The sequence below is a fragment of the Protopterus annectens genome, chromosome 9.part0 (assembly GCF_019279795.1).
Source record: "Protopterus annectens isolate FY-2018-M chromosome 9.part0, PAN1.0, whole genome shotgun sequence".
In the NCBI taxonomy this organism is placed as follows: Eukaryota; Metazoa; Chordata; order Ceratodontiformes; family Protopteridae; genus Protopterus; species Protopterus annectens.
The window spans coordinates 1720754244-1720776201 of record NC_056743.1 but is presented as its reverse complement, the minus strand read 5'-3'; the positions used below and the strand labels follow the sequence as shown (position 1 = coordinate 1720776201).

The following is a 21958-nucleotide window of genomic DNA, read 5'->3' as shown; positions in this document are numbered from 1 at the left end:
TGTCGCTTTTGTGCTAGGTTTAATAAGCGCACCATTAAACATAGGTTAGATTGGCTAGGCTTGTCTTAAGTGGTGTAATTATAATATGCCGTCGGATCCTCCAACGCAGCGCAAGGACAAATCTTTAAAGTCCAGGCAGGATGAGTCGTCCGCGGACGCCGGTTCTTTAGAAACTACGGTGGAATCTGTGGATCCAGCCGAGGTTTCAGTTGAGTCTCAGGGGGAGACTTTAATTTTGCAAGATGTGGCCTCTCAGGAGTCAGGTCAGGCTGAGGGGGCCTCTCAGGTTGCTGTTCTCCCTTCCTTGCCTAAGGTGGTTAGGCCTTCTCCTTCTGCCTCTAAGGCTCCTTCCAAAGGCAGGCCTGGTTTGCCTTCCACGGGTGTCAGTCCTAGTTCTGCAGGTTCTGTGCCTAAAAAACACATGCTTAAAATGGCAGAATATTTAATTTCTTTAATCAGAGGTTCTATGCTATGAGGGAGCATTTTAAATGGGAAGGTCAGGATTTCTCAGATTCCCGAAAGAGGCTTAGGGAATTTTTATTTTTACCACAACATAGGCCCTTGGCTATACCTCCTGTTTTGGATGTTGTTCAAGACGTTTTCTCCGAGGCTTCCCTTAATCCAGACTCTCTGCCTCCTGCGCCAGTTAAGCCAGACAGGTATTACAGAGTACCTGAGGCTCATAAATATCTGTATAAGAGTCCAAGGGCTGACCCAGAAACTATTAGCCAGGGACCTAAGGGTGTCAGGGCTTCTGTTGTAAAGAATCCAGTTCCTATAGATAAAGATGCTAGAGCTTTGGATAGATGGGGTAAGAAAGTGTATACCTCTTCCACTTTAGCAATGAGGGCTTTGAATTGCCAGTTTCATATGTTGAAGTATCAGAATTTTCTCCTTACTCAACTAAAATCTAAAGTGGATGCTTTGGCAGAGGGCATAGAGTGTAAAGAATTACATGATTTGGTTCATGCCTCTGAACAGGTGGGTAAGCATTCTTTGCAGTGTGGTTTCGATGCTTTACAGGCTTCTTCCAGGGTGGCTGCCACTGGTTCAGTTATTAGGATCAGAATTTGTCAGAGCATGTTAAGACTAGAATTTTGGATGCTCCTTTACAGTCTGAAGTTTTGTTTGGTTCTCCTGTGGAGTCTGTCTTGAAGAAAATGGAAGACAAGGCTAAGTCTATGCAGACTGTTAAAGATTTTGCAGGTGCAGCCTCCTAAGTTTAGCAGGAATTGGCCTACTAAGGGATGGGCTTATCCTTTTTCTGATTCACAGTCTAGGGGTAGATCTAGACGTGGTAGGGGCAGAGCTCAGAGTACTTTCAGGCCTAGAACGTGGAGTTCACCTGCACAATCTACAGGTGAGGGCAGGGGCCAGTCCTTTCGTAAACAGGCCCAATGACCTGCATTTTCAGCTGCCAGATTCTTCCTGTCTGGCAGCTCCTTTGGGAGGAAAGTTGGCACTCTTCAAGCAAAACTGGCTTTTAGTCACCCAGGACAAATGGGTGTTGGACATTATAGACCGAGGCTACAAGTTTTATTTCCATACATTGCCTCCTTTCAAAGGCATGCCAGACGTTCCTCCTCAGCAAAGGGTAGAGGCAAACAGATTTCTTTACTTCTTCAAATGGGGCTATACAGCAGGTCCCTCTGTCAGAAGTGGGCCTAGGATTTTATTCTCGCCTGTTTCTAGTACCAAAGAAAGGAAACACTTGGAGGCCGATTTTGAATTTATCTATCCTCAACACATACCTAGACATTCCAAAATTCAAAATGTTGACGTTGCAACAACTTCTACCTCTGTTGGGCAAAGATCACTGGATGGTAACTCTGGATCTCAAAGAGGCTTATCTTCATGTTCCTATCAGGCCCAGTTGCAGGAGGTACCTGCGGCTGGGACTTTACATTATCAGTTCTCTGCATTGCCCTTTGGCTTATCTACTGAGGTATTCACAAAGGTTCTGGCTCCAGTGATAGCCTTCGTTAAGAGGAATACAAATTTATCCTTATTTGGACGATTGCCTGATTCTTGCTCAAGACAAGTACTTCTTCATCATCTACAGTATGTGATGGCAGTGTTAAGGTGCCTAGGGTATTCTGTGAACGAAACAAAGTCCAGTCTAGTACCCTCTCAGGAAATGTGCTTTCTGGGTGTGAGACTGAATACAGCTTCTCAGATGGCTTTTTTGACCCCGGACAAGCAAAAGAACCTTACTCTTTACTTCCAACAATTGTCTCTACGGTCCAGGCTGACTGCAAGGACAGTCCTTCAAGCCTTGGGGTTCATGGCATCTTGTATTCTGGTGCTTCCCAATGCCAAACTGCATATGAGGAAGCTACAATGGTATCTCAAAAATGTATGGACACAACACTGCCAAGATCTGGACACTGTCATTCAAATAATACCTTGCATTCAAAAGGAATTTTGTGGTGGGCTCAGGAATGTCACCTAAACAAGGGACTCTCTGTGACCCGACCAGAGGCGAGTCAGATTTTAACGATAGATGCCTCGGACAAGGCTTGGGGAGCACACCTCAATGGAAAATGGGTTCAAGACATGTGGCCTGCCAGACTTCAACATTTACATATCAACTTGAAGGAGATGTTAGCAGTCCAATTTGCATTGATGGCTTTCAAGGATTTACTTCACCCAGGGCAAGTGTTGATTCAAACAGACAACACAACTGTCATGTGGTACATAAACAAGCAAGGGGGAACCCATTCATACCCTCTTTGCAGGCAAGCAATGATTTTGTGGGAGACTGCTCTCAGTTTACACCTCAATCTTCAGGCAAGGTTTCTACCAGGAGCACAGAACTCCTTAGCAGATGTTTTGAGCAGACAGATAGTGGATCCCCACAAGTGGAAATTGGATTCCCATGTATTTCGAAAATTGACAGTGATATGGGGAACTCCAGACATAGATCTGTTCGCTTCTCCACTAAATTTCCAGTTGCCAAAGTTTTGCACAAAAATGTTTCATCCCACAGCTTGGAAAGTGGATGCTCTATCATTCAGTTGGAGCAATCTTCACGTCTATGCCTTTCCGCCTCTGCCTCTCCTCTCCAAGGTACTCTTGAAGGTCAGACAAGACAAGCCCTCCATGATTCTAATAGCTCCAGATTGGCCTCGACAGCACTGGTACCCTCTGCTGAGGAGTTTAGTACGGGAGCCTCCATGGCCTTTGCCTTCGATTCCGCACCTGTTGTCACAGGAGGGCTATCATTTCCTCAATGTCAGGATTCAGTCCCTGCATCTAACAGCCTGGCATATTCTGTTCTAGAACCTGGAGGGTCGCAGCTTCCACAACAAGTTTTGAATGTTATTTTGGAGGCCAGAAGGCCTAGTACAAGGAAAGTTTATGCTGATAAATGGAGGAGATTTTTAATTTGGAGCAAAACAATGGGCTTTGATGTTTCCAGGCCTGATTTAAGTGTTTCTCTTCAATATCTTACAGAATTATTAGACAAGGGTTTGTCTTTCTCCTCTATAAAAGTTCATGCTGCAGCCATTTCTGCTCACTATGACTGTGACCCTCCATTATTCTCTCATTCTTTGTTTAAACAATTTCTTAGAGGGGCAAAGAACTTAAGACCCGAGCTCCTACTCCTGCCTGGGATCTCAATTTTGTGTTGGAAAAACTTACTTTACCTCCTTTTGAACCTGCAGCTACTGCCGAGTTAAAGTTTTTGTCTTGGAAGACGGCTTTTTTGTTGGCCATTACGTCTGCTAGAAGGGTTTCTGAATTACAGGCTCTTATGGCAGTTGAACCCTTCCTAATTTTTCATAAGGATAGGGTATCTCTGCGTACTAATCCTACTTTTATGCCTAAAGTGGTTTCAAATGTGGCCTTGAACCAATCAATTCATTTGCCTACTTTTTATGCAGATCCCCAAAATAAAGGGAGAAAATTTTGCACACTTTGGATATTCACAGGCAGTTTATTATTTGAGCAGGACTAAAGGGTTCAGACAGTCTCAGCAGTTATTTGTTTCTTTTGCTTTGGGTTCTCAGGAAACCTGTTTCAAAACAAACTATTTCTAAGTGGATTGGCTTTTGTATTGCTTTTTGTTACTCTCATCATGGTAAGGAGATTCCGGCTGGAATCAGACCTCACTCCACTAGGGCTACTGCCACTTCTACAGCTTTTTAAGGGAGTAGCTACTAAAGACATTTTGGAAGCAGCTACTTGGAGTTCAGTGCATACTTTTCTAAACATTACCACCTTCCTCTTTATTCCAAATCTAGGGCTGGATTTGCCACTGCAATCTTACAGGGCATTTTGGCAGCTCCCAATGCTTTATAATTTTGCCAGCCTCCCTTTACCTCTGCTTTGGGATTCTACCCATATGTAAGGACTGCAGCAATGTGAGATGAAGAACATAGTACAATTTTGTACCTACCATAAATGTAGATGTTCGAAGATCCACATTGCTGCAGTCCTCCCTCCTTCCCCTCTGTAGTTTGGAATGGTTGTATGGTTTGGGTGGTAGCTGTTAGTTGTACATGCCTTTTGGGAAGTATTCTGTTTTTGGCTGTGGCCTTTCTTTTTAGGGCCTTCTGACATCCGGAGCAAGAAAAGACTGAGGATATGACGTCGGTCATGCGCTTTTATACCCTGACGCTCTGATGTCAGATCTGAGCGCCCATGACCGGCGTCAGCCTAATACTTTGGTATTCGGGCCGACCGAGGACAGCGGACTACCCATATGTAAGGACTGCAGCAATGTGGATCTTCGAACATCTACATTTATGGTAGGTACAAAACTGTACTTTTGTTCTCCTGGGTGACCTTTGGCTGCTGGTGGTTGCAATTTTTATTCTAGGTTTTGGAAGCGGTCTGTTTGTTGTATCCTATGTGGGATATATCCCACATAGCTAAGGCTACTGCAGCAGTGGTCATTCAAACGTCTGCTGATGGTAAGCTTACTTACACAGCTGTACTTCCTGCAGTATGCAGTGACCTTTTTTATTGCTTTTGCTGAATGAGCTAGTTTTAATTTGATTCTTCCCTAAACTAAACTCCTTGTCCCAGTGGAATCTGTCTGACCTGCATAATGCAATCAGTCGTTTTAAGATGCTTGTGAAATGCCATAAGAAATGTTTTTAACAGCAGAAAAAATAAAATGGGCGATGGCTTTATCATTATGCATTGTTTCTGAGTTTGCTATTTGTCATTGTATGTAAATAGCCACACCTGACTAAATGAATATGTGTTATGTGTTGTACTTGACTGTTGACATGTGTATTCTATGTGACTGCCCCTTTCATTACTACACTACTTTGCCAGATCATACCTTGATGATGATTTTGACACTCAAAAGACACAGTTATTTTATTAAAATTGTCTCGTATCTGCGTGGGTAAAAGAATGTGAAGTCATTATCTGCTGTTGTACCGTGATGTTTTTACACTTTTTCCCTTAGAGCGATCCTGGAAACTTGTCTCTTCTCGAGCAGCTGGGCCTCGACCAGAGCTCTGATTTTTCTGACACGTCTGTTCAGCAGAAGCTGGATGAAACTAAGGACAAAATTAAGAAAGAGATTCGGAAAGAATTAAAGATAAAGGAGGGGGCAGAGAACTTGCGTAAAGCCACGACAGATAAGAAAAAATTGTCGAATGTTGAAAGTGTCCTAAAGAACTCCAACAAAAAGCTTGATGAACTCCACCAAAAGCTGCAGGATTTAGATGCCCATATTGTTGTGAAAGGACATGAAGACTTCAAAGGTAATGCTTCTGTTAATAGGATTTCTATTCTGTTAGAGAAGTAGTAGGACAGATGAGCATATTGTGAGTAGGAATGTCATGTTTTTTTTTACAAAAGTAGCCCTCCATTTGTCAGGGATGCTGATAGATAACAGAAGCAAAAAGTAAATGCAAAGTGTTATTGCACCTGTTGATTGCAATGTACTTTTTTGCTTGGGGGGACATACCCCCTGCACCCCTTATTTGGGGCTTTACCCTCACACCACCTTTACTTATCTCTACTAACTGCACAGTTACACAACCATGTGAACAACAAAAAAAATAAAACAAAAAGGAATGACTGCCTCTGCGCACACAGAGCACACTGTCAGTTGTGTCCTATTTAGAGTAGTCATTGGGGAGTTCAGCATTTGAACCTGACATAAAAGAACCCCACTGATTTTCTCCTCCTTGAGTAATAGAAATGCTGATTTTGTTGTATATTGAAACACCTTCCCCTTAGTAGGAAAATGCACTTGCTGATGACTGTGGTGTATGTACCCTGTATATTTAAATTTGAGTTTAAAAAATCTCCCAACAGAATATATGTTTGTCAGTAAGGATACTTTTTATGTGAAAATGAAAATACTTCTTTTCTTGCTGACTTCCTCTAATGAATAACACTTCTGTAATTTCTCTTTTTGCTGTAAACACCTTGAAAGTAAACATGCATACCTTGGTTATATTTTCAAAGTGATACATAAATAGATAGTTGCGGCAACATGCAGTTTTCAGTGTTGTTCATTTGATTAGGCGTTCATGTCAACATAGCAGTACATGAAACTATGCTGCCTCATCATGAATGTTCCACAGGCGACACTTTTTGCTGGAGAAATTACCACATGAGTTCTTACATCCAAAGCTTATTTAGCCATATTATACATTGTGGAATGCTAAGGGACTCTTTAGGCTGTTGATGGTACTTTTGTGTTGGGTTGCTGTTGTAGATCAATAGTGTCCAGCATGTCACTTTGTTTGCAAAGTACATGGTGGCACTCTTCACCCCAGTGCATCATACAACGTTCAGTCTGCTAAAGTTCCCTCACTCCCAGGATACATGAACAAGTATGAGTACTGTGCAGTTAGGCCCATCTTCTTTTGTACATGCTCATTACTGACTAATCTCTCTGATGCTTGACAAGTAGCCTGAATTGTCTCAGTATATTGATGGATGCGCCAGGTGTCCTTATCATGGTCACCAAAGCCACCTGCAGTAATCGAATGCAAGTATTTTTGTGGCACAGGGTTTCCCATACTTAACACATCACACTTTCTGACTTAAACACATTTTAATAGATTGCTTGAAGGTGTGCATGGAAGCATGCTGCAGAGACTGGTGTGACCTGTCTTTACCTGTTCATTGCTCAAATAGTCTGTGGCGCATACATAAAGTACACACTTTTCATACATATATTTCCCAGTTAACAAATGTTAAACAAACAAAAATAAATAAATACATACCCACAGTATGTACATCACCTAGCAGTTTAGCTGAGGTAGTTGAGACTGTAAGCTGCATACTGTTGTTCTGAGTCCCTCAGTCTCAGCTTGTAAACTGTGCAAATATGTGCAAGACTATATGACCAGACAGTCTGCTGCAAGGTTGCTTCTGAAAATAGGTTTTAGTGCCTGGTGTGCTTATCTGGTTAAGAAATAGATATTTCACTAATCAATTTGGTAACAGCTGAATATATAAGTGGAGCAACACTGGACTTAAAAAATTAACTGCAAAGCTAGTGTGGGCGTTTTAGGGAGGATTTGTTGAGCTGTGGTCATTGGTTTAGCCTTGAGTAATTTTACAGCAGAATTAATTTCTCTAAATAAAGTGATGAAGTTTGTTATATTACTAGTAATTATATTCCAACCAGTCATTGCATTGGAATTTCCTGGACACTGAATTATGCATTATTAAAGAGATGGATTGTCAAAAGCAGGAAAAGCTGCGTTCTCTGAGTGAGTCATGCCCATGCCATTAGTCAGATTGTGGAACAGGACATTGCAATCTACAAGGGAAACATTTGTTATAAAACAGATGGATGCTCATGCACTGCCATCCCTGTTTGAGTGAACATTATTACAAAAGACATGCAAAAGCATAAGCTGCCCCAGCCATTTTTTTTTCTAAGCAGATTTTTTCAGTGACTGTGAAGTACAGTAAGCGTCATATTTTAGACAAGCAAAGTTGCAGCTGTGCAGTGCAGAGAAGTGATATGCAAGGGCTTTGAATTGTGACCAAATGAAACTTCAGAGAAAGCAAGCACAAAAACAAGTGGAGACTTACAAAGAATGATGCTATTTATTTTTTATTTTAGGCGCATTTCTACCAGCCTTTGTCACCTGGGTAATGATGGTGGAACTACCAATTCCAGATCAGATGTTTTGTGGCTGTCAACATAACTGTATCTCCCAGAAGATGCTCTGTCTGCAAGACATAAGAGGATTTCTGCCTCCACTCCTTAAACAATTTAGAAACCATTGTTTTGCCACATGACATCTTGGCTTAAAAGGATCAGCCCACCTACTCAGCTTCAAATAGAAATAAATAAATGGAAATTTCTCTGCTAAAACACCTGTAATGTGTAAATATTAGCTTACAATGCACTCTAATATTTTAATTTTAAAAGAAACGTGGAGAAATTATTTTGCTAGGCTCATTTTGGGTACACTTTTGCTGTTAACAGAATTATAAAAAAGGTCTACAGAAAATAACCTAGCATATTACCATTTCCTTGACTCACTGACCATGCCATTACTACCCAACTTTTTATCTGTTTTATCACTCACATTTTAGTAGCCGAAGTAAGATACATAAGAGAGAACAGTATAATATTTTTCAGTTGCTCCTACCCATGCTTTTGTACCTTCAAAAGATTTCCCCTGAATTGAAGTAGCAGATATATATTACAAGACCGAAGACGCATTCTTTCGAATGCTTCTTGGTCAAACATAAAAGGCTGAAAATGCAAACATCGAAGCGGCTGTTAAGAGAATTCTTTCCCTGGGAAAGAAATCGCTTGGCCGCTTCAGCACTTTGCCGTTTTTGGCACTGTAGTGTGGTCTCAGAGTTGGTATATTTAAGTAGGGGCTGTAATGTTTGAATTTGTTTTTTTTTTTTTTTGTTGGAACAGCGATTTTTTTCCCTTGTAAAAAAATCGCTGTTCTGACACTTCGACATTGTAAGGTTTCGCTTACATAGGGTTGATTAATCACCGTTCGCTTTTTTAAGCGTTCAGTGATCTGGCACATGGCCAAAGCTATGCTTGCTAAATGGTTTAAGCACTTGACACAGCAGTTCTATTATGTCCTGCAGTCCAAGCATCTTTCATTCAGTTATGTTGAGAACCACAAATCATCTGATCTGGGGCTGGGAGTTCCATCTTCATTACTCCAAGATCAAAGTTTGCCGGGACTTTGCTTGGCATCAATAACTTCCAGGCTGCCAGTGCCTCTCCCCCTTACCCACAATGCTGTAACAATTAGGATCCCTCTGCAATTTCCTGGTGCCACGTTTTAAAGGTAGTCAGGTCTACAAACAGATTCAAGGCTGCCACTGTTATTTTTGTAGCATTTTCATTTGTTGTTAATTTATTTAAAAAAAATCATCATCCACAGGCATCTAGCCTAGTACTATCCTATGAATCTATGAACAACAACCATTTCATTTGTTTTCCGTCAGTTCATTCAATTTTATTGGAATTTTTCTTTTAGTTGGCTACCTTCCCCTTAGGCCTTATAGAGATGTTAGCTCGAAGTTCCTGTAGCTTTTAGGTTTAGTTGACTAATGTGCAGCTGATTATTTATACTTGTTTTTGTTAGTGTAGTTACAGCTACTTAGTTATTTGTAATTAAGTAATTTTGTCACTTTGGCTTATTTGTCTTTTTTAGAAGTGTAAACAAATCGCTATTATTTGGAGTAAACATGCTTCTTTTTCAAAAATTATTAAATGTATTGAAACTGATGCAAATTTGAGCAGTTTATGTTGGCTTGTGTGTTTCTTTGCAAGAATGCTTCTAAATGTGTACTTTGATGTGTAGCCGCCAAAAAGAATGAGTAGAATGAACATGTGTTTGAATAAACTGGCTTTAATGCTCATTTATATTGTTTCACCATGCTGTTTGCTAATGGAAGACGGTACTGTTTCAGTCTGTGTCAGTTGAGTGTAATGTTTTGTTATTGACTCATTCAGTGTGATTGCAGTGTAAAACAGATGTGGAATTAACTCCACTCATTGAGTTAGGCTTATCACTGTACTTTCCTGGCTACTAGTCAGAGAACAGAGGTGCTTTTAGACATTCTTATGGAGTCCTTATGGAGAACTGACAAGCCCAATAATGTAGACTAAGGTACATTTTTTTGACTATGCTTAAATATTTTAAAAATACGGTAGACTCCCTCTTATCTGGCCTCTTTTTAACCGGCCTCTTCTTTAACCAGCCATTAAATTTCTGCCAGAGCCCTAGCAAAAAAACAACAGAGAAGACCGCCTCCTCTGGCTAAATAATAACAGACATTTGAGTTTTAGACTTCATATTCATTATAAAAATGCATACTAACACAAATCCTGTTATTCTAGCTGATCTATAACCTTTCAATGCTATTTTGTATGCTTTTTCAGATTAAACAGCCATTCTTTTATCCAGCCTAAGGTCCAGTCCCAGCGAGACCAGATAAGAGGTAGTTTACTGTATTACTCTTTAGTACCACTTATTTGTTACAGATTCATGTACAAAAGTTAAGTTGCCCTTTCTTAAAATTAGTATTGCAAGTTCTTTTAAGATCTTATGATTCTATTGAAAATTTAGGATTTAGAATGCCGTTTACCACTCTGATCCTGCTGTAATTGTCTTGTCAGGAACATTGTTTATAAAAGTCAGTCAAAATTTATTGTCTGGATATATTTCCTTGCCTGTAAGAATTATTAATTTGACTTACAAGGTGTGCGTTTCTTTGCAGGGGAGGCACAATATACAGTGGTTAGCATTGCTGCCCCACAGGTGGTTTGATTGGAAGGGAACCTTCTGTTCACTATGCATGTCCTCCCTGTACCTTCAGTATTTGGTTTCCTCCCACATTTTAAAGGCATATTGTAAGTGTATTGATCCTACAAAAAGTCCGTAGTTGTGCACACGCGTGCGTGCATATACCTGTGTATTCTGAAATGGACTGATGTCCTATCCAGGATTAGATCTCTGCCTTATTCCCTTTGAATGCCAGGATAGCTTCTGGCTACTGTATGACCTCCACTAAGATACAGCAGGTATCAGAGAATGCGGAAGTGAAGGCATTGTTTAAGGCCAACAAATGGATCTGTAGTAGCATGTAGAATATTACATGCATATAACTACGCAGGATTCATGATGAGGTTCTCCTTCTGTGAGTGTTTTTCCTGGAGGTAAGATGCAGTGATCTGTCAAAGCATATCTCTTTTTAAAATTGTTTTGGAACAGTTTTTCCACCTGCCAGCATCTTAACTAGACATTGCCACTATTTTGTTTTAATTTCTGAACATGTTTTCCTTAACAAATTGGATTGATTAACTATTAGTTTATGATTTGCAGATTCTTCTGGGAGATTACTGACATCTATAATCCTTTTTGGGTGGTGCTGTTAGTTCGATGTCACTTAAACATCATACTTGGTCATTAGTGAGAGTAATGTGTGTAGTATGGCATGCAAACAAGGTACCTTTGTTTCCAGAGTATGTATAGGACTTCAGTGATGAAAGAGGTTCTATGACAATGTTGTGTAAGATTTGATAAAGCTAACCTGTCAGAAAAAACTATTTAGAGCTATACTTTCTCATTTTTTTTTTGCTATTAGTTGAGCCTAAATCAGGTGACCTACAAAGTGCAAAGCAAATAGTGTAAGCTGTACACACATTGCTGAGCATATCTATGTGAAACTGGCAAAACTGTTCTGTATTTACTTAGCCATATTTATTGTCTCATTTTGTCATAGCGTCATACTTCATCACAGTGATATTAGACACAAACACATCAGTGGAATAATTCAGTTTTACTTTAGTGTAAACTGCACATGAATTACTCTGCAGGTTTTGCATCACAGTCTTGTCTTTCAAAAAAAAAAAAAAACGCACGAATGTGGAAACATGCTCCTGTCATATAGCTGTATGTTACCTAAGGTGTCCCAGTCTGTGTGTATACAGTGCTAGATAACAGTGTCCCACGTACTAACTTGTACTACATAAAATAAGTTCCTTTCTCCCAAATTAGTATATGTAAATATAGGTGTTCAAGTTACACATTGTGGATGGCTTCGGACTTTTTTTAATTAGTTTTATGGCATGAAGAGAGTTCTGTTTTTAATGTGTCCCCATATGATAAAATTTTACAGAATAAATAATGGTCTTTTCAAGTCCTACAGTAGTTTGGAGTCCGTATGGATACCCAGTCGACTTAGAAGGTCAAACACAAGTATATGCACAGACATAGATAATGTACGTACGATAACATTAAAACTGGATGGCATTACTTAACAGTTACTAAAATTTGGGTAGTAATAACCGACCTGACATAGCTATGGAAGAGTTATGATGTTCTTCGTGTTTCACTGTTGCTGTCATCACATTTGGGTTATCTGTTTGCAGTAGCCCTCAGTCGGCCTGATTACCAAAGTCTTGGGTTCTGCGTCGGTTGCTGTCTCATCTTCCATGACATCAGGTAGTTAGGGGTTTAAAGCACGCAGCCGATGCCATTACATTAGTCTTTCTTGCCGTGCGGTGCCCAAAGCCGAAGCAGTTCGCAAGTGCTGGTCGGCCGACTCCAGAAATTTTTGTTTTCGAGTTTCAGAACCGAAGTCTTCAACTAAAGCTAAATACCCTGTTGGGGAAACTTTTTCTTGCTCTAAACCGATGTCAGTAAAAGTCAATAATTGTATTTCTTGTGGAAAGCAAATACCTCATAAAGATTTTCATTTGTACTATATTCCTTGCCTAGGCCCTGACCACGACATGCCTTGCTGTCGGTTTTGTTCCTTATTTAAGCAACAAACTATTCGTCGTCGGTATATTTACGCTTCTAAATACTTTGTTACTCAGTTCAATTATCCAGATATGTCTTTGGTAAGCCACCCGACTACCAACATTCCGAAAAAACGCAAAGATAAAGACAGAGACAGGCCGTCTAAGTCCAAAGCTGCCGACGATGCTTCTCCTAACCCAGTCGCCAGTTCGCCGGTACTCAGTGAGGCGCTTTCGCAGCCTCTGATAACCGCTACTTCAGATTTGCAGGCTTCTACTGAGACCCATTCAGAGTCCAGTATGCTGCGAAATGCTTCAACTGTGGAACCTGCAGATGTCTCTACCTTGGATGGGTCTGGAGCTGCTGTGCATGCAGCGGCTTCTAAGGGTGTATTCAGGCCTACTGACTTGCATATTAAACCGACGCCATTTTCTTCTTCAAGGCCTAAAACTCGAACCATGCCTAGAAAACCGACACCCAGACCACATTGTCAGGCCTCTATGGCTAAGAAACAAATGATAATGGCTGAAGACCTTATTATTTTAATTAGGCGAAGCCAACCTTCCCCCTCTAAGAGACCTAGGACTGAATTTGCTTATGATACTTCTGACCAGGATTCTGAAATTTCTGTTTTCCTCTGATGACCAGGATTTACCCTTATCTACCTATGAGGATTCTGATTGATTCTATTCCCTCTGCCCCCCCCCCCACAAGGATTTCTCTTTTGGTGAAACCTTGTATACTCTTATGGAGCATTTTCGCTGGGAAAGCCAGGATTATTGTGATTCTAAAAAGAGGCTTAGGGATTTCTTATGCCTGCCCCAACAGAGGCCTTTAGCTGTCCCTTCTGTACTAGACATTGTTGATGATGCCTTTTCGGAATCTTTATTGGCATCTGACTCTTTATCTCCTGCTCCCAGAAAACCTGGTAGATATTACAGGGTTTCTGACTCTCACAAGTTCCTTTTTAAAAATCCTACTGCGGATCCTGAGACCATTTTACAGGGACCCAAGGGCATTAATGCTACTACTGCCAAAAATCCTGCCTCCTCAGATAGAGACTCCAGGGCGCTGGATAGATGGGATAAGAAGGTTTACACTTCTGCAACCTTGGCCATTAGAACCTTAAACTGACAGTTCCGTATAAGTATCAGCAGCATATTATTGGATTGCTTAAACAGAAAATTATGTTGTTTCCTGACTGTGCTGAAAATAAGGATGTGAAGTTGTTCAATCTCGCCGTTCATTCATCACTGATGGGTTCGGAGCCGATCCTCAGCTCTGACACGACCAACTAGCAAGCTCAAAGTTCTCCAGTAGCTTATTCCCTTATCCCAAAATGCACTGCTGGAATTACCTCAGATCTAGTTTGCCATGGCAAGGATCTATTGGTTTCCAGCTTGGCTCAGGACTTTATTGGGAGTTTTTTAACTTTCAGCAAGTTATATTTGTTTTCTTTTTTATATACCCTTGTTCTATTCTTAGCAGATATACTAGATAGTAAATAGTAGGCTTTTCTGTGTTTTTACCCCTTTCCTCAGTATTTCCGTCTTGCCTTTGGCCTTAGGATTAGTCAGTGATCCCCTTTGGGACTATTGTTTTGGACTTATTACTGTTTGTAGTTACTTAGTTGTTTGTGCCCCTTTTGGGCTGTGTGTATGTTTGTGTGAGTTACTTAGTTTAAAACAGCTCTTAGTTAATCATTGTGCTTGAGTTGTGTAATGTCTGAAGATAAGGACAAGCATCCAAAGTCTTGGATTAAAAAGTGCCCAGACTGCGGACAGAAAATGTCAGTCACAGATGCCCATGTGCAGTGTGTTTACTGCTTGGGTGAGGTACATCTGCAAAAGTCTTGCAGCATATGTCATTCCTTTTCCACAAGAGTGTTAGCTGAAAGGAAGAGGAAATTGATTGATAGGGGTATCATTAAACACCCCTTTTCTGAGGGATTGTCTGACCAGGATGGAGCCAGTGAGTCATCTAAATCTAAGTCTTCCACTGATTCTAGATCCAAGAAAGGAAAGCGGTCAGAGAGTGTGGTGACTTCGGCTCCACTGCCTTTAGAAACGACACTCTGCTCTTTTTGGAACAGGGACACGGCTTTGGAACCGGTTGCTGAAAAACCTCCTTCCATATTGTGCCAATCGGCTCCATCTGTCCACACTTCCAGGTCCTCTGTCAGTCTTTCTGATCTGGATATGGACCGGCTGGTTCAGAAACTCTTAAAGGCACCAAGCCTAGTTAAATTGCTGTTGGCTCAGACACAACCATTGCAGCCGAAGACCACTACCTTTGAATTGTCTGCTCCTCCTTCGAGCCATATCGGACCTTCAGAGCCAGAGGAGGCCGACCTGATGATTGTGGATCCCTTGGAGCCGACACCTGCTCCAGTGCCGTTGGCTCCATCCGCTTGGACATTCTCGGCGCCGACTGGGGACTCTAGGAGTTGACACTCTCCGGTCGGGTCCGGGGAGGATAGCTGCACCGACTTGTTGGTGCCGAATCTTCCTCTCGGGGCCTCTGCTCAGGTGAGCTCAGCTCCTACCTCGGGCTCAGAGCCCACGGCTCCGGTGCGGGAGGAGATTGCAGCTCCATCGGAGCCATCGACTCCTTCTCATCGGAGCCGAGGTGCATTCGATGCCATGAGGTGAGTGTTGTCTCCCAAGACTTCCTCATCTCAAGGTCTGGCCTCTTGTTCCCCTAAAGTGCCTGTGTCTGTTTCTCTTTCCTCCGGTCCTCCCAAGCGTAGAGACCCAGAGCCTCAGGTAGCCCCACAGAGCGCTTCCTGCTCTCCTGAGACCTCTCCAGAAGTTCCCCCTGAAGTGGTTCCCAGGAAATGGTTATGCAAGAAGAGGCATTTGGACTCCCCCCAGGAGTCTGTCACATCGGACACTGACCTGGATGAATCAGAAGGGCCCCCCAGATCCCCTTCTGAAGACATCTCCTTTGCGGATATTCTTGAAATCCTTAGGCAGAGGGGTGATTGGCAGTCCGAGAGCCCTACTGAGGATGAGTCGGTTCTCCTGAAGGTGTTTGGGTCTCAACCTTCCACCTCTTGGATATCTCCGCCTTACGATGAGCTTATGGATGTTCTTCGTGTTTCACTGTTGCAGTCATTACATTTGGGTAATCTGCTGGCAGGTTGCCCTCATTCGGCCTGAATAACAAAGTCTCGGTCCTGCATCGGTTGCTGTCTCTTCTTCCATGACGTCAGGTCGTCAGGGGTATAAAACATGCAGCCAACGCCATTTTATTCAGTCTTTCTTGCTGCATGGTGCCCGAAGCAGAAGCAGTTCGCAACTGCTGGTCGGCTGACTCCTGAAATTTTCATTTTTGAGTTTCAGAACCAAAGTCTTAAAACTAAAGCTAAGTACCCCATTGGGGAAACTTTTTCTTGCTCCTTATCTATGTCAGTAAAAGTTAATAACTGCATTACTTGTGGGAAGCAAATTACCTCATAAGGCTTTTCATTTGTACTGTATTCCTTGCCTAGGCCCTGAGCCCACCGTGCCTTGCTGTCAGTTTTGTGCTAAATTTAACCAATGCACTATTAAGCGTCAGTATATTTTTGCTTCTAAATATTTTGGCTCAAGATTTAACTACCCTGAAATGTCATCTGTTAGCGTAGTTCACAAAAAAATGCAAGGAGAAAGACAGAGACAGACCGTCGAGGTCCAAAACCAATGATGAAGCTTCTCCTAAGCCAGTCGCCGGTTCATTGGTACTCAGTGAGGCGCTTTTGCAGCCCCTGATACCTGCTACTTGCAGGCCTCTACCGAGACCCATTTAGAGTCCAGTATGCCGCAAGATTCACAAAGTATTGAACCCACGGATGTCTCTCCCTTGGATGGGTTCGGAGCCGCTGAGCAGGCACTGGCTTCTGAGGGTGTTTTCAGGCCTCAACGTTTTTATATTAAACCAACGCCATCAACAAAAACAAGGTCAAAAACAACTTCTATGTCTAAAAAAACGACGCATGAGCCACGTGCTCAGGCGATCAAAATGGCTGAGGATTTAATTACCTTGATCAGGGGTTCCCAACCCCCCACTGCTAAGAGGCCTAGGCAAGGTGCTGATTATGAATCTTCAGATCAGGTTTCCATTTCTTCTGATTCCTCTTCTGTTCAGGAATTTTCTATCCCACCTTATGAGGACTCTGATGCAGAGGAATCCATCCCATCTGCATCTCCTCCTGAGAATTACTCTTTTGGAGAGGTTTTGCATACTTTAAGGGAACATTTACACTGGGAGAGTCAGGACTTCTCTGAATCAAAAAAGAGGCTTAGGGATTTCCTTCTTCCTCAGCATAGGCCTTTGGCAATACCTCCTGTTTTAGACATTGTTGATGATGTGTTCTCGGAATCAAGCATGGCTCCTGATTCCCTGCCTCCGGCTCCTAGTAAGCCAGACACATATTACAGGGTTCCTGACTCCCACAAATTTCTTTTCAAAAATCCTGCTGTTGATCCTGAGACTATTTCTCAGGGTCCCAAGGGTGTAAAGGCTTCTACAGCCAAAAATCCTACCCCTTCTGATAGAGATTCCAGGGCGCTGGATAGATGGGGTAAGAAGGTTTATATGTCTGCAACCTTGGCAATCAGGGCTTTAAACTGCCAGTTTCATATGCTTAAATATCAACAGCATGTTATGGGCTTACTGAAACAGAAAATTATGTTGATTTCTGATTGTGGAAAATAGAGTTACAGGATTTATTGCATTCAGCAGAACAGGTTGGAAAGCATACTTTGCAATGTGGTTTTGATTCCTTGGAGGCCTCTTGTAGGGCCGCCATTACTGGATCTGTGATAAGAAGGCATGCCTGGCTCAAAGAGCAAAATCTGCCTGATCATGTTAACGCTAAATTGTTGGCTGCCCCTTTGCAGCATGATATTCTGTTTGGTAATAAGGCAGAAGAGGTTTTAGAGAAAATGGAAGACAAAGCTAAATCTATGCAAACTGTAAAAGATTTCTTGCAAGTGCAGCCACCCAGGTTCAGTAGACACTGGCCTACTAAAAACTGATCCTTTCCTGTGTCCAGCAGAGCCACGCAGGGCAAACTCAGATGCTCAAAAGACCCAAGATATCAATCACAGGGATCTTACAGATCAGAGCAATGGGGTGCCTCCACCTCCAAATCTGGAGGTAACAAATCACAACCCTACAGTAAGCAGTCTCAATGACTTTCCTCTGCCATCTCCAATCACTTATCTTTTGGCAGCCCCCTTGGGGGGAAAACTAGCACTTCATGCTCAAAATTGGCAGTTAATAACCCAGGACAAGTGGCTATTAAACATAGTATCCCAGGGATACAGATTTCATTTCCATACTTTGCCAATTCCAAACGGCTGGACGAATCTGCCATAAAACCAGTGGGCAGAGGCCCAGAAACAAGTCATGTCCCTCGTGGATATGGGGGCTATTCATCCGGTACCAGAAAAGGAAAAAGGACAAGGATTTTATTCAAGACTGTTCCTGGTACCCAGAAAAGACAATTCATGGCGTCCAATACTGGAATTATCAATTCTGAACACGTTCCTGGACATTCCAAAATTCAAAATGTTGACTTTACAACAGCTCCTGCTTATGCTAGGCAAGAATGCTTGGCTAGTAACTCTAGACTTAAAAGAGGCATACCTGCATATCCCAATAAGGGAATCTTGCAGAAGATACCTCCGCTTCAAAGCAGGGTTTGGCATTACCAATTTTCTGCACTGCCCTTTGGCTTATCTGCTGCACCCAGGGTCTTTACAAAGTGCCTGGCACCAGTAATTGCATTCTGCAGACAAAGAAACATTCAAATTTATCCTTAACTGGACGATTGCCTCATTCAGGCAGAGGACAAGGACACTCTTCTTCAACATCTGGCATTTCTAAAAAGGCTTCTAGCATGCCTAGGGTACACCATAAATGAAAAGAAATCACAACTGGTACCCTCTCAAATAATTTCATTCCTGGATGCAAGCTTGAATACAACTGCCCAGATGGCTTACCTCATGCCAGACAAACAAATAAAATTGACAACATACTTCAGTCAAATGGCAACAAAAACCTAGTTATCTGCAAAGACAAATTTTGCAGGCTTTGAGGTTCATGGCATCCTGCATTCTACTAATTCCATATGCGAGACTGCATATGAGGAAACTTCAATGGTACCTAAAAAGTTTATAGAGTCAATATTGTCACAGCCTGGAAACAATGATTCCTCTCATTCCCTGCTTACAACAGGAGTTTCTTTGGTGGGCAAAGACATGTCACCAAAACAAGGGACTGTCATTCACTCTACCCCCTGCCATCCAAACCTTAACTACAGACACATCAGACTATGCTTGGGGGGGGGGGTGCACCTGGCAGGGAGATGCATTCATGGCAAATGGAGCCCAAACCAAATGCATCTGCATATCAATCAGAAAGGAGTGCTAGCTGTTCACAACGCTCTGACAGCCTTCAAGGACTTTTCATCCAGGGCAACTACTGATAAAGACGGACAACACCACAGTTATGTGGTACATAAACAAACAGGGGGTACCCATTCCTACCCCCTTTGCAGACTAGCCATGGCTTTGTGGAACACGGCCTTGACTTACCAAATACATCTTCAAGCTCAATTCCGGCAGATGACCTAAGCAGAAATCTTATGGACCCACACGAATGGAAACTGGATCCACAAATCTTCAGCATGTTACCACAGAAATGGGGAAGCCCAGACATTGATCTATTGCCTCTCCCCAAAACTATCAGTTGGACAAATTCTGCACAAGAAATCATCACAAAAAGCATGGAATGTGGATTCTCTATCATTCAGCTGGAAAGACCTATCAGTCTATGCCTTTCCCCCTCTGCCTCTACTCTCCAAGGTCTTACTAAAAGTCAGGCAAGAAAAAACAAAAATGATTCTAATTGCTCCGGACTGGCCTCGCCAACACTGGTACCCGCTTCTAAGGAATATGCCTCCGTGGTACTTACCTCAAACACCTCATCTACTGTCTCAGCAGAACTGCCAAATTCTGCATACTCTGCTCCAAACTGTGACTCTTGCAGCATGGCTAATCAACTAATTATTCAAACCACATCTCTCAGTAAACCTGTGATGGATGTCATTTTGGAAGCCAGACGGTCTAGTACTAGAAAATCTTATGCTGATAAATGGAAGAGATTCTGTGCTTGGAACCAAGCACAAGAAATAGACGCAGCAAGTCCCAATATTCCTCAGATTTTTCAGTACTTAACTGAGATGCTTGACAAGGGCCCATCCTTTTCTTCAATAAAAATCCATGCCTCTGCCATCTTGGCTCATTACAGCACAGAGCCTCTCCTCCTTTCTCATCCACTGCTAAAAACAGTATCTCAGAGGGGCCAAAAATGTAAGGCCTCCCAGGAGAGTACCAACCCCTGCATGGGACCTCAATTTTGTGCTGGAAAAACTCACCCTGCCTCCTTTTGAACCAGCAGCTACTGTGGATATAAAATTTCTATCTTGGAAGACAGCTTTTCTTTTGGCAGTCACTTCAGCTAGAAGGGTTTCGGAACTACACGCTCTCATGGCAGTGGATCCTTTCATTATATTTTACCCAGACAGAGTGGCCCTCAGGTCCAACCCTTCCTTTATGCCTAAGGTGGTATCCAGTGTGGCTTTTAACCAGACCATTCACCTGCCAACTTTTTTCCCAAATCTGCAGAATAAGGGGGAGCGGATTCTGCATTCATTGGATGTGCACAGACAACTAAGATTCTACTTAAACAGGACAAAATCTCTAAGAAGGTCTGAGCAGCTACTGGTAGCATTTGCTGCAGGATCAGAGGGGAAGGCTATATCAAAGCAGACTATTTCTAAATGGATAAGCCACTGCATTCGTTTAAGCTATTTGCACCATGGTAAATCTGTGCCCAAGGGGATCAGATCCCATTCCACCAGGGCTGGCTCTACTTCAGCAGTTTTTCTCAGAGGGGTCCCAACCAGACACATTCTAGAAGCTGCTACTTGGAGCTCTGTTCATACGTTCACAAAGAATTATCATTTACCTCTCTTCTCTAAATCAAGAGCAGCATTTGCCACTGCAGTCCGCAGGGCCTTCTAGGTGCTCCTAATGCTGTTTAGTTCCATCCTCCCATCCATAGCTTTGGGATTCTACCCAAATGTAATGACTGCAGCAGTGAAACATGAAGAACATAGTACAGTTGTGTACACTTACCATAAATGTAGATGTTTGAGTGTATTCACTGTTGCAGTCCTGGTTACCCACCTGCCATCCCCCATTCTGTACCTTTTCTTTCCTTCACTATACTCAAAAGCCTTTGCGGTGTATTTGCTTTTAGTTGAATGTAAATTGTATATTTCTAAGGTGCATTTATATATTTACAGTTTATTAATATATTTTTGCTCCCCATTTGGGGGGCACCTGACACCTGGGGCAAGAAAAACTGAATAAAATGGCGTCGGCTGCATGTTTTATATCCCTGACGACCTGACAATCATGGAAGAAGAGACAGCAACCGATGCAGGACCCAAGACTTTGTTATTCAGGCCGACTGAGGGCAACCTTTATTTATTGACATTTGTTAACCAGGTTTGTCCAACTGGGCTTGTGGCCCATTTTCAGTGGAGACCCGAGGAGAAAAGCTCCAGTAATACATTTTAAAACAAGTACAATTTTAAAAAATGTTGATATAATAGCAGTTATAGCAAAACAATTCACATATGTTGGGATACATGCATAAAGTTAAAGTTGCATTAAAAAAAAGCTAAGTAACAATTTTACATTGATATAGTTCAATAGGTCAGCAATGAACATTTTTTGTTTGTATAAAATTGTGCAAATGCATAGTACATACATTGGAGAGAGAGGTGTAATGAGGTACTAAGTATGGTCCTTTTGAGGGTACATAAAGGGAAGGAAGACTAGGTAGGGTCATGGCAAGGGCAGGTTCTGGAATTGAGAAAATAACCTTTTAGTTCATTTTTAAAGTGTGAGGTGTGGGAGATTGAACGTAAGTCAAGGGGAAGTTTGTTCCAAGCATGGGCAAGGGAGTATTTGTAGAGTAGTTTGCCTACTAACCTTTTTGGGTGGTAGATATCAAGTAATTGTTGGTTAGAAGTACGGAGGGTCCGGGATGGGATGTAGATGGAGACTAACGAAGATAGAGAAGGACAGAAGGAGGGTTTATAAAGAATAGAGTGTAGTATATGAAATTGATAAGATAGCAGAAACTGGGGAAGTTCAAGCCATTGAAGAGAG

At 42.1% G+C, this 21958-nt stretch overlaps 1 protein-coding gene across 1 annotated transcript in view; it reads left to right on the top strand.

Moving 5' to 3' along the window:
- LOC122812231 (serine/threonine-protein kinase N1-like) overlaps positions 1 to 21958 on the top strand; it is a 2446550-nt gene that overhangs the window by 200316 nt on the left and 2224276 nt on the right. Inside the window, exon 2 of the mRNA XM_044084586.1 lies at positions 5426 to 5726. Coding sequence (XP_043940521.1) covers positions 5426 to 5726 — 301 coding nt within the window. The remainder of the gene's footprint in view (positions 1 to 5425; positions 5727 to 21958) is intronic.